Raw genomic sequence first — 12,823 nt, forward strand, 5'->3', positions numbered from 1 at the left:
TTTTTTTTTTACTTGTTTTACGGCTCTGGATTCTAGCCTTTTTGAGACTTGGTGAAACCTTTGCATTGCATCTAAGAGTCAGACCTAGTATAATAAGACCTACTACAAGGCTCTTTTGGCTTCTGGCATAAATCGACAACTGCGCCCTCACTCAAGTGCCAAAAGAGCCTTGTCGGACTGTATAAAAATACATCATCCACAGACCATAATCCCTTTGCCACCGACCAGAAAAAAGCTCTCTTGGTTTTGGACGTTTTGTGCTGTGAGATTTTGTATTTTATGATTTTGTGGTTTTTGTCACAGAGCAATCACAGAGTTTATGTGAACATAGATTTTTGTATGTGTTTTAAATTATTAAAATTCATTTCATGTTGCTGTGTTTTAGATTGTGTTAAATTTGAGAAAAATATTAATATTCCTATTGAAATAATTACCATTCATGCAATCGTAGCACTTATGTTTAATTGTAGCAATTGATAAAATCTTAAAATTTAAGAATTTAGTATTATTCTAAATTAGGTAGCAATAATGTTCAAGAAGTTCAAAGATAAATTGGCCGAGGAAGTTAAATCATCTCCTCAAAGGATCCAACAGTTTGCACAAGCTGCTCAGGTAATTGTTTCGAAGTGTTGAAGTCATGTTATAACTCCTAAACTTGTACTCAGTTTGTACTAGATAGGTACCTAGACTGTGAAGTGCGAGTCTGTGACGTTACAAGTATATTTCAAAAGTTAATATCGAAAATTGAAACTAGCGTATCTACTAAGGTCCAGTAGTATGATAGACGGTTGAAGTAACGTTAAGGTTACTGTTAACCTTGGACAATGAATAAATGCAAAATGAGTTTCACAACTCAAGGGTTGTGGACTGTGGACCAAAATTTCACCTTTAACCTTAATCATGGAAGGAGAGAAAGCAGACGAAAAAGAAAACTAACATAATTTTAACGGCCTATCATGCAACTGGATCCACAGATTTGAAATACTTTCATTTAAGGTGCAATTACAAAATACTTCATGTGGATTGTTATCTAGTAGAGTATACAAATATTGCATTTGAATTTACTTTTAATAAATCATTTTATAGGTATATCTGACTGGAACTAACTGAAACCAAAACTGAGGATCTTCATGTATTTAGTTAGGTAAATGACTGAAAGTCATTTAAATTAGGCCTACACTTCAGTACACAATGACCCAACTTATTGGCAAGTGCATATTTCCACATGGGATTTGCAGAATGTGGGTCGAGAAATATTTGCTTTCTAGTTTCAACTTTTATTGAATTACCTTATTATGATCTGCCAGTGCAACTTGTTTTATATATAACTATTTCTGTTCCATATTTGGGTAATTAATATACATTTCAATTTTGGTTCCAGGCAGCAGTATCTTCAGCTTCAAGCAGTATATCAGATATTACAAATAATGATTTATTTTCTATTGGCGATAATGGTAATAAGCATTATGAACTTCTAAATAATGTTTAAGTCTGTCTGATATTCTTGGACCCCCACTACAAATGAATCAATCAATTATCATCATCACCTCATCTGCCTACCCTACCTTTAGTAGTTTCTTTAATACTACAGACTTTTTTTGCATAGCTTTCCTCCATTTAACAGTTTAGTATACCTTAATGTTAACATTAAGTAGGTAAAGTTCAGAAAGTTATCTTGTGCGGAATTCCGCACTTTAACATATTGAACCCAGTAATTTCAATATTATCTATATAATACTGACATTAAGGATTTCCATGTCCACTGTTGGACTCAGGTACTTGCTTCAACAGTATATATACTACAATTGGAGTAATACAGAGATTATCATGGCCCTTGTGCAAAGATGACCTGCAAAATCATAAAGCATCCCACATTTATGTTTGTGTAATTTTAATTCCTGTACTCACATTCAACACAAAATATAACTTCTTAACCTAAGATACATCTTCTAGCATAATTGTATATTATGACCATTTCAGTGATGATTAGCTTTTTGACTTTTGTTAACATGAAACTTTTCTAGATGCTTCCAGCAAAAATCGGATTTCCAACAACCAACCAAATAACTTACAGGAAGTTCACCCAGGAAATGTGCAAGCAAATGTTGAACCTATGGATTATCATCTGACTCAAGAGGTACATTACAATATGTGTGACTTAAATAGTCTATACTGCACCGTGCACGTTGTGAACTAGGCCATACAATAATAGACTTAGGCTATGTCCATGCAGCAGCTATTGAATTTGATCTTTTCACATATAAATATAATTTATAGGTTCTACCTAGACAAGTCTTACGATGCAAGTCGTCGACTTGCAGCTATGTCAAAAGCACAATTGCGTGAGCTAAGCAAAAAAGCACAAGCAAAATGCTAACTGAAAAAGACGCTAACTGAGAGAGAGGTCTGCTGGCTATTTAGATTGTCTTACTACCTTTACACTTGGCTGAATGCAGTCTTTCTCAGTCATTCCTCTATCATTAATGTGAATGGACCATGGCAAATACTTATTTTAAGGTCAAGAAACCAAAATAGTTGAATACTTGAGTGAAACACTTGCTATAAATTTGTAAATTGAAATTAGGGAGCCCAACTTTAATGATAGGCTAAAAAGTATTGATATTAGCAAAATAAGGTATACAAATAGAATATCTTTCATTGCATTCATTCAAAGCAAAAATCGAATAATAAATTATAATACTTTGTTCCAGATGTCTCAAGAAAGCCAAAGACAACGAAGATTATCCAACAGTTCTTTGGCTAGCGACATATCTTTTCGACTACCTAGCTATGAGAGTCCGTCTATGTACCACTTACAAGTAAATTATTACATTCTATAAGTCATGTGAATAATAAACGCTATGTTGCACTAAAAAAAAAAAATTATTAATGTATAATATATATGTAAGAAGTTCAAAAGGGGTTAGAAGCCATTGCTGAGCAGCCAGTTACAAATAAGACATTTTTTATATGCTTTCAGTCAGATATGGAGGTATCGGCGAGTGAAGCTGAGGACAGAGGGTTTGCTGGTGGGACAGTTAATCTTGACCGTGTGACAAAAGAGCAACTCTACTCTGCATATCGCCGTACGCAGGATCGATGTACCAAATACAAAACACAGTATGCAGATCTTGCACGTCATTACAAACTTCTAGAGAGAGAAAATGCAAAAGCTAAGGTAAATATTAAACATGACTTGCTAAGGTATAAAAATCTATGAGAAAGGAATATCAGACTAGTATAATCTTATCTTATACAAGCTTACTTGTCTACTTTTTATTTTTATTGTTACAACTTTCTGGTGCAAATAAAAAATAAACAAAATAAATAAATAATTTAAACATGTAAAACAATTTAATGAAGTCAAATGTTTTTTCAGAATGTTCTTGTAGAGACACAGGACAAGGCACTAAGAAGAATATCTGAATTGCGAGAACAATGTTCATTAGAACAAAGTGCTAAAGTATGTAATAAATGTACATTCATTACTTGTTTAGTGATTAATATAGTGATTAATAAGTTAATTATATTGTATGCCTTGGTTTTAGGCTCATCTTGAGAAAGCCCTTCAAATCGACATAGAAGAAAAAAATATGAAAATTGAAACTCTTAATACAAAACTAAGTCTTCTACAGAGTAATCATGCAACTGTGAGCAATAATTTATTGGAAAACAATAAAAATCCAAATTTATCTGAAGGAAATGAAAGGGATCTCCCTTTAATAACTCTGGCCACAGATAATGTGAGCGTGGAAAAGTTAGCAAATGAAGATCCTTTGCCTTGTGAAATGACTGTTTTGAACAATAAAGTAGAAAAAATGGAACAGTTAATTAATAAATACAAAGACTCGCTCAAGACAACTAAAGAGAAGAATTCTCTGCTAACTGCCGAGTTACAAAAAATTTCAAACGAACTGGATATGAAAGTAAGAGAAAATGATCAATTACAAGCTACATCTATATCTTTACTGGAAGCCAGAAAAAAAATTGAGGAACTTAACGAAAAGATAGAAGAATTACAAAACAAAAATAATTCCAATGAATTTGTGAAAAGTAAAGAAATGTCAATCCTAGAGTTGAATTTAAAAAATGCACAAGAAGAAGTTCTACAATTGCATAAAAAAATTGAAGTGCTGAGTAAAAGAGAAGAAGAATATGCTATATCTCTGGCTGAAAATAAACTTAGTATTCATAAGGAATTAGAAGGAAAAGAAAACGAAATCAAATCCTTAAAAGAAAGTTTAAATAATAGTCAAAATGAGATGCACAGCCTCAATATAATATTAAATGATTACAAGAATAAAATAAATCATTTAGAAGAAGAAAACTCTAAATTGAGAAATGATATAAATGAACTCAATACTGATAAAACAAAAATTTTAGAGGTGAAAACTGAATTAGAAACTTTCGCACAAAAATGTCAACGTCTCGAAAGTTTGATCAATAAGTCGGATGAAGAATATAAATGTCTTGAATTACAAATGAAGCAAGAAAATGCTGAAAAACTAGCAATGGTTGATAGAAATGTTTATTTAGAAAATAGGAATGCACAGTTGCTTGAAGAAAACTCAAAAAAAAATTCAAAGATCAGCCAAGTCGAACAAGAACTACAATCACTTAAAAATAATATTGAAAGTTTAAAAATTGAAGAACATGTAGATTCTACAGAAATTAGTAAATATGTGGAAGAATTGAACGAATGGAAAGTAAAATGCAGTAACTTGGAATCTGAAATACAAGATGAAAGAATAGAACTAGTAAAATTACAGTCCGAAATTGAAAAACTCTTAGCTAATCACGAATTAGTTCAGAATTGCAATAAGAACTTAAATATTACTGTAAACGAATTAAAGATGGAAATTGGTATTTTGAAAGATAAAGTACAAGACACGCAACGGCTCCAATTAAGTTGTGAAGACTTGAAACTCAAAATACATAATTTGCGAAATACAATTACTGTAGCGTCAGAACAATCTAAAACGTTTAAACAACTCATAAACACATTTATAAATACTGTAAAAGACAAAATTACCGTACTTAGTGAAACTGCAAAACAAGACTTAGCCAGCATTATTGAAACATCCGAGAACTTGGAAATACGTAATAAAGCATTAGAAAACGAAGTTCAAAAGATAACAGAACAATGTAATATGATAAAAAATGAACTAATCCGTAACGAAAACGAAAATAAAGCACTTGAATTAAAAATTAAACAACTCGAGGCAGATAATGTTTTATACTTGGAAGAAATACAGCGTACAAAAGCACAACATAAAATTACTCAGAGTGAAATAAATAAATTAATCGCAGAATCAGAAAAATTGAACGAAAAATTGCGTCTTTGTAATGAAGAAAAACTAATATTAAGTGAACGAAATGATTATTTAGTTAAAGAAAATGACGAACTACATACTAAAGAAAAGTCTATCATGGTTGAAAAAGAAATGTTAAAACAAGAGTTCAATAAAGTTTCTAATATGTATGAAGAAATGCTAAATCGTTTTGAAGTTTTGAGTAAAGAGCATGATGAACTACTAGAATTAAAAGATGCTAATATGAAAAAAAACAGTCAAATCAACGATTTAGAAAAACGACTTGAAGAATTTAAAGAAGAAAACATATCATTAAAGAATCTATCTGATTCAATTTCGAAGAACGTTATTGACATCGAGTTCGAGTTAAAAGAAGTTCAAAAGTCACATACACAAATTGAAATGGAAAAAGATCACTTAATTAAAGTAATAGATAACCTCGAGAAGAATTCGCCAGCAAGTAAACAATTGAATGATACAAATACACAGACAGATTTAGCTGGCTCCAATATTAATGATGAACTTGTGGAAAGCAATCAAATTATAAAAACATTACAAGAAGAGATGAAGTTGTTGAAAGAAGTGAATACGACATTATCAACACAAAATGAGCTCAATCTATCAATCATCAATGAGAATGATGAAATATTAAAGCAACGTAATGTTGCACTTGATAACCTTAAAGAAGATAATAGACGTCTACAGTCTGATATTGAAGGTCTTCAAACTCATATAACTAAAGTTTCTAAGGAAAATAGTCAATTAAATGATAAATTACGGGAGATAATTGCCTCAACAGAAAATATTCCTGAAAAGGTTGATATACTATCGCACGACCTGGAAACTTTAAAAAATGAAATTCAGAGTGGCAAAGACAAAATAGAGAGTTTAATTAGAGAAAATTCTTTCCTTGCTGAAGAAAATTTGGAACTTAAGGATCAATTACAATCACAAACTTATTCTCAATCGACCGCGACAGGACGAATTGACAGTAGCGATAACGTTGATAACCTCATGGCTAAATATAATATTTTATTGGACACAAAAAATAAATTAGAAAAGAAATTAAGTGACTTAGAATTGATGAATCAATCGATAAATGGAAATATGCAACTAATGCAAGCAAATAACGATAAATTGAAACTTTCTAATGAAAAATTGGGCTTGAGATTAGACGAAGCACTTGTTAGTTTAAGGCATTTGCATGCTCTTCAAGAAAATACTGAATTAGAATATTTGAAAAATATTCTTTATGAGTACTTGACTGGTACTGGAACACATTCCATAACTCTAGCTAAGGTATTAGCAGCGGTAGTTAAATTTGATGACAGACAAACAGAGCTAGTGCTACAGAAGGAGAAAGAAAGACAAGGCTTTGTAAGTTGATTCCAGTATGTTTATTTAGTTTTTAGGTTTCCGTACCTCAAAAGAAAAAACAGAACCCTTATAGGGTCACTTTGTTGTCTGTCCGTCCGTCCTTCCGTCGTGTTTGTCAAATAACCTATAGGGTACTTCCCGTTGACATAAAATCATGAAAGGCAGGTAGGTAGGTCTTATAGCACAAGTAAAGGAATAAATCTGAAAACCGTGAATTTGTGGTTACATCATTAAAAAAAATTAAAATGTGTTTTAATTTTCAAAGTAAGCTATTTCAAGTGGGGTGTCATATGAAAGTATTTATTTATTTTTATGCATCATAGTTTTTAATTTATCATGCAAAATGTCGAAAAAAATAACCGAGTACGGAACCCTCGATGCGCGAGTCCGACTCGCACTTGGCCGATTTTTATTCAATTTAAATGGAAAAATAAACTGTATTTACACTTTTGTTTTCAGTTGCGACAACTTGGAATTATTTGATAGAACAGAAAATAAGACGAACGGAAAAATTGAGTGATAATCCACGGACTAACCTTATTTATTCTTATATTGATGTTAATTCGTATATAAAACTGAACATGTTATACCAAAATAAATATGCTCTTCAAGCATAAAACAATATTTTTGTTTCTGCCGCTGAACTAGAATAGTGTATTTAATAGGTAGGTTAATTTTGTAAAGATAGAATTTTACCATTATGGGAACTAAATTTTTATTGATCTAAGATATATATGTATGAGGTGTAAGTATTGCAATGATGCCATTTTGTAAATTTTGTTCTGTTAAGCACTAACTATAAATAACTTATTATTAACACATAATTTTATTATAATATGAATATTAGTGTACAAGTAATAAAGTTTACATGAAGTTAATAAAAAAATAACGATGAAAATAATGTTTCATTTTGAACTAAAGCAACTTTCTCCACGAAGATCCCCTGTAAGTTCAACTGTAACTGTAACTGTAACTGTAAGTGTAAGCCTGTTTCTCCAGGCGGTCACCGAACATAATATACTGGAATTTTCCGATAACGTGCGTGACGCGGCGCTTGCGCAGCGTTCAGGTTATAACGAGCGGTGCGTGCGTCACCTGCCACCTGTCACCATTTTTACTTTGTCAGTGGGCCGTATCTCGTGAAGCATAATAGGTAGAGTCGAAATTTTCAAAGAATATGTGCAAATTTCTATTGCCGCTATAACCACAAATAATGAGAATTTCAAAATGACCACTATAAAACTTAAAAAAAGATTAAAAAGTGTTATTTCTTGTATTATGTACGGAACCTTTCGTGGGTCATTCTTTATAGGGCCATTATCCTGACATGCGGGGTTCCACCCGCGTGCGGATCTAGGCCGCGTCTTATCATTTCATATAATATTCTAGCTGAAGCTCGCGACTTCGTTCGCATGGATATAGGTTTTTACGTGGGCGGTCCCAAAATGAATTGGCCTGATATAGTTCTAAGCAACATATCGATACATGTTATGTTACATCGGACAGTACGTTTATCGTGTTACTTTATATACTAACATGCATCGACATGAAAAGCGTAGTCTCAGCTCAGCAGTGGTTTGAACATCAAGATTCGCGTGATTTTTGGAAATGTCGAAAACCGAATATCGAAGCGTCACAAGTTTCTGTTTAAAGAAGACTTATCTCCCGCCCAAATAAAAGAATGATTAGATGATGTGTACAAGGAGTCTTTCCCCTCGTATAGCACAGTAAAAAACTGGGTGAAAGAGTTTCGCTTCGGGAGAGAAACGGTCGAAGACTTCGGCCATGACGGTCGACCGGTGGAAGTGCTCTCTCCTGAAACTATTGCTGTAATCGAAGAGGAGGTTTTAAGTGACCGACGTTTGAAGATTAGAGTAATTGCAGCTAGACTTAGGCTCTCTAAAAGTACCATCCATCGTGCAATCCATGACCATCTTCGTATGAAAAAAGTTAGTGCAAGATGAGTTCCGAAACTTCTTTCAGCTGTCCAAAGACAGGAGCGAGTGCGCTGTGCAGCCGAGTTTTTAGGTCTTTGTGACGAAAACCAAAGAATGTAATCGAGCGGCTAGTTACTGGTGATGAAACTATGGTCTTATATCATGATCCAGAAAGCAAGCGCGAGTCAATGGAATGGTGTTAGAAGGGTGAAAAGCCATCTAGTAAGGCAAAGGTGCAAAAATCCAACAAAAATGTCTTGTGTACAATCTATTGGGATTCTCAAGGGATTTTGATGGTAGAATTTAAAAAACGTAATATAATCGTAAACGGCGAATATTATGCTTCATTACTATATAAACTGCGAGACACGATTAAGGAGAAGCGCAGAGGCAAGTTGTCTTAAAGCGTCCTGTTGCTCCACGACAACGCACCCGTTCACACTGCCGGTGTTCCGAAGGCTGCAGTTTGTGAATGCGGGTTCACGGAACTGGAACATCCACCGTATAGTCCAGGCCTGGCCCCATCAGACTATTATTTGTTCCCAAATTTAAAGCGGGGCTTAAGAGGAAGGAAATTTTCAAACGATGAAGAGTTGCAGGCGGCCGTTTTTAGTCATTTTGAAGACAAAGATTGAAGTCACTTTTATGAAGGTTTAGAGGTGTTAATTCTCAGATTTCAAAAGTGTGTTTATATTAGTGGAGATCACATATAAAAATAAAATTGGTTTCATTTCATTTTGTTGACTATTTCATAGCTAGGCCAATTCATTATGGGACCGCCTAGGTAAATCCCGTGGGAACTCTTTGATTTTCCGGGATCGGTTTCACGCAAAAACTACTGGACGGATTTTTACTTGTTGAAAACTTCCGCATGAGACAAAAAGTTGAAAAAAACTCGACTGCGATCGTCTTAATAAACGCTGAAATATTAAAGTAAAATTCTTTTTCTGTCACTTGGTATATTTTAATATTGTTGTACATTTATATTCACGAGCTCAGAATTTTCTTCTCTATCGTTTGAAATCCCACTTGATACAATGGTAAAATAAAATTTTTAGAGACCTCCCCTTTTTTGATGTAACACCGGATAGGTAATTTTTTTTCGTGTATAATAAAATAGCCTCAAGCCTGTCACCCAGACCTTTACAACGAATCAATTGACACTTCAGTCATCAAAATCGGCCCAGTAGTTTAGACACTACGCTGGAACACAGAATCTGGATACAAACATTATACTTACATCTTACATAGACTGCTAAAATCATTACCCTTTCTTTAGGACTTCAAAAATTCAAGCAACTTTTTTTCCTAAGCAAAGATTTACTTACTTCATTAAAGTATTTACCCTCATTATCTACATAAATCTGCTATCCTGAAAGAAAATCATTTACGCCTTTTGAGTTAGAACTGCGAGGATCTGGATTCTGGACTCTACATAGTCTATGCATCTTGTATTGCTTTCTGTGAACAAGTATTTTGTTCTTGCAGATAGATGTACTTATGGTTTCTAACTGCAGGCATGGTTCTACGAGTGCTCTACAGGTCTTGTAATGTTAAAATCGTTTAGTGAAGTGTGAGTGTGCGTTTAGCGAACAGTGTGAGTGTGTGTGCGTTATCATGGAGCAATAATGACGAAGGTAGATGCGTCAGTGTTGTTTCACTGAGTTTCACCATTATTATTCCAGTCCTTCACAACAACAGTTCACAACAGACGTCTGCAGTTGTTGATAAGCCAGATCTCAAAAAGCTATGGTGAATTACACCATGAGATGAACAGCAAACAATTAGAAAGCCCCGAAGTGGCTCTTATTAACTGAAAATACTATTTGGGATTGAGATTATTGTTTGGAGGCCCCCTAGACTCCGGGCCTGGCAGTCCCACACTAACGGCCATATTCACAATCATCACTATGAGGTCTCTCAATGTTGTTTCCATCAACCAGATGACTGTGTCACGTCAATTTACAATGATCTGATTGGTGGATACTATGACGTGTTCGAGCGCACTGTGAGACCTCATAACTTAATGATTGTGAATACTGCCATTAGTCTGCTACTAATCTTCATTTAGCACATAACAACCAATTAAGTAAAATGTCTTTTATTCTCAAGTAAAAGGATTATATAAAACACTTGCACAACAACAAGTCACGGAAATTAATCGGATCCACATAGGTTGTCTTCACTTGACTCATCATTTAAATCGTCATCTAGGTTTATTTTATCAATTTCTGACAGCAGTGCTTCAATTGCTGTGCTTGAAATTTCTTGTCCATCTTCTTGTTTCTTAATATACCTGAAAAATATATGTATTGATGGATATCTAAGAATAATAATTACAAAATAAAAATTAAGTTCTTTTTACTAGATGTCTCCCAGCGAAGTCAAACATGTGTTGAAAATCAGCAAACAAAAATTTGGCCTAAATTATGATAAATAGAATAGTGAGGAACTTTTCACATTAGCATGTTCTTTGACATTTGCATTCGCAAGAAATGATGCAAATGAATTTGATAAAAAAAAGGGAAATTATATGGAATGGATGGAATGATTTGTCGATCGTTATCAACAAACAAACAGACTTTCACTTTATATTATAGGTAATGACACCTACCTAAGCAATGTTCTTCGTTTTCTTTCTGGTAGATTTTTCAGTATTGACTGATATTTATTAACATTATTATCTTCATTTTCTTCATCACTTTTCTTGATAACCTACAAAAATAACATTGTCATGTTAGTTTAAGTAAGATTTTTTTTTAATAAAGGTGCCTGATGTGATGTAAGGCTTTGAATGTATGGAGTGATACTACATATTATATTAGTGATAGTGATATGGCTAGCATGGCCGTAGCCAGGAATCGGTTTCGGGGGGAGGGGGGAGGGGGGGGGGGGGGTTATCTGGGTTTTAACTGAATCTTTCCATGAGAAAAAAATCTTTTGCTCGACTTGACTGGGTTGGTTAGTGGAATTTTACCTTTCAATTTGACAGCAGGATAGAATACAAGAAGACATAGGAGCGCAAGTGCAATTTTTTGTTTAATACATATAAAAAAAAAGGTAAAAATGCTCAGCCATTGAACCCCCCCCCCTGGCTACGGCCATGATGGCTAGTGATGGTGTACATCATGTGCTATCAGTCAGTGCCAAATGTAGTACCTACTCTGTATTCAGAGTTCATACGTTGTTCATCTGGCAAGAAAACTCTGATGGCATGGTACTGCCAAGCCAATGATGGCAGATCAGAGATTTTTAAACATCTTGTTAAGTAAGGGAAGCCTCAAGCTAGCAGTGGTTTTCTTCTAGTATTGAAGCTTGTAAGACTTACATCGAACGACGTGCAACACTTAGCACATATCTTCTTTTCTTTTCCACAATCGGTACACAAAACATGGTAAGCATATTTGACTTTTTTTAGTTCACATCCCACACACTTCCTAGGTGCAGATAATGTTTTATATTTTTTGTATTTTATCTTCCATTCTATTATTTCTTTACAACGTTCACATACGCCGTTAACCTCCAAATTATTAAGAACTTTAGTTTTTTTACTTGTATCATGTAAATCATTTTTAAAGGCAGTTTTATTTTGATGCTTCTGGGGCCTTTTTCGGATAATATTTCCTCTAGAACAACTCATATTAGCGAATAAAAATTAAAATATTTATTTTATTACCATCAGTCATCACAGAATACTTTTTTTTTTTTTTCATAGAATAGGTACTTTTTACATAGGTATTAGGTACCAAAGAGTATGTAATCACAAGGTACTTTTTTTTTTTCTTCCTCTGGCTTTACATAGATTAGCCAATAAATAAACTCTGTTGCATTAGCATAAAGTCCAATTTCTAATACAATTATGCTAAGCGGAAAAACAAGCCCAGCGAGAGGTCTATAAATTGGATTGTGTCACTGTCTAATGGATTGCAAGCATAAAAAAATATTTTCTATGGTACGAATTATGATGTAGCTCACAAAGTTCTTATTCATTGTTTATTTAATTTCAAACAACAAGATTACTTTCTTTTGTTTTCGCAGTAATTTTCATACCCTTATCTTTATTTTATAATGTCATTAAAATATCATATTTAGTTTAAAAAGTATTATAAATATTTTTTCAAATTAATAGGATGACAACACTGGGTGTCAAGCAAAACAATATGGCGAACATTCTGTACTATACTATACAGAAGTAGT

At 33.5% G+C, this 12,823-nt stretch overlaps 2 protein-coding genes and 1 non-coding gene across 3 annotated transcripts; 2 read left to right on the forward strand and 1 right to left on the reverse strand.

Annotated features, from left to right (window-relative positions):
- The first annotated feature begins 271 nt into the window (after positions 1-271).
- On the forward strand, positions 272-7,187 carry LOC123864232 (golgin subfamily A member 4-like). The gene is made up of 8 exons (XM_045904520.1): positions 272-612; positions 1,382-1,454; positions 2,025-2,137; positions 2,712-2,819; positions 2,981-3,178; positions 3,380-3,463; positions 3,549-6,689; positions 7,149-7,187. The coding sequence occupies exons 1-8, from the start codon at positions 529-531 to the stop codon at positions 7,170-7,172; spliced, it is 3,825 nt and encodes a 1,274-aa protein (XP_045760476.1). The 5' UTR covers positions 272-528; the 3' UTR covers positions 7,173-7,187.
- Positions 1,776-1,879, forward strand: LOC123864991. The gene has a single exon (XR_006795877.1). It is a non-coding gene; the product is annotated as a U6 spliceosomal RNA (small nuclear RNA).
- Positions 7,188-10,714: 3,527 nt separating the features above from the next.
- LOC123864244 (uncharacterized protein C9orf85 homolog) lies at positions 10,715-12,327 on the reverse strand. Its single transcript, XM_045904540.1, has 3 exons — positions 11,955-12,327; positions 11,241-11,341; positions 10,715-10,922 (listed from the first exon to the last, which is right to left on the reverse strand). Exons 1-3 carry the CDS (start codon positions 12,264-12,266, stop codon positions 10,784-10,786), a joined length of 552 nt encoding a protein of 183 aa, XP_045760496.1. The 5' UTR covers positions 12,267-12,327; the 3' UTR covers positions 10,715-10,783.
- Positions 12,328-12,823: the final 496 nt, after the last annotated feature.

The sequence above is a fragment of the Maniola jurtina genome, chromosome 4 (genome assembly GCF_905333055.1).
Source record: "Maniola jurtina chromosome 4, ilManJurt1.1, whole genome shotgun sequence".
Taxonomy (NCBI): Eukaryota; Metazoa; Arthropoda; class Insecta; order Lepidoptera; family Nymphalidae; genus Maniola; species Maniola jurtina.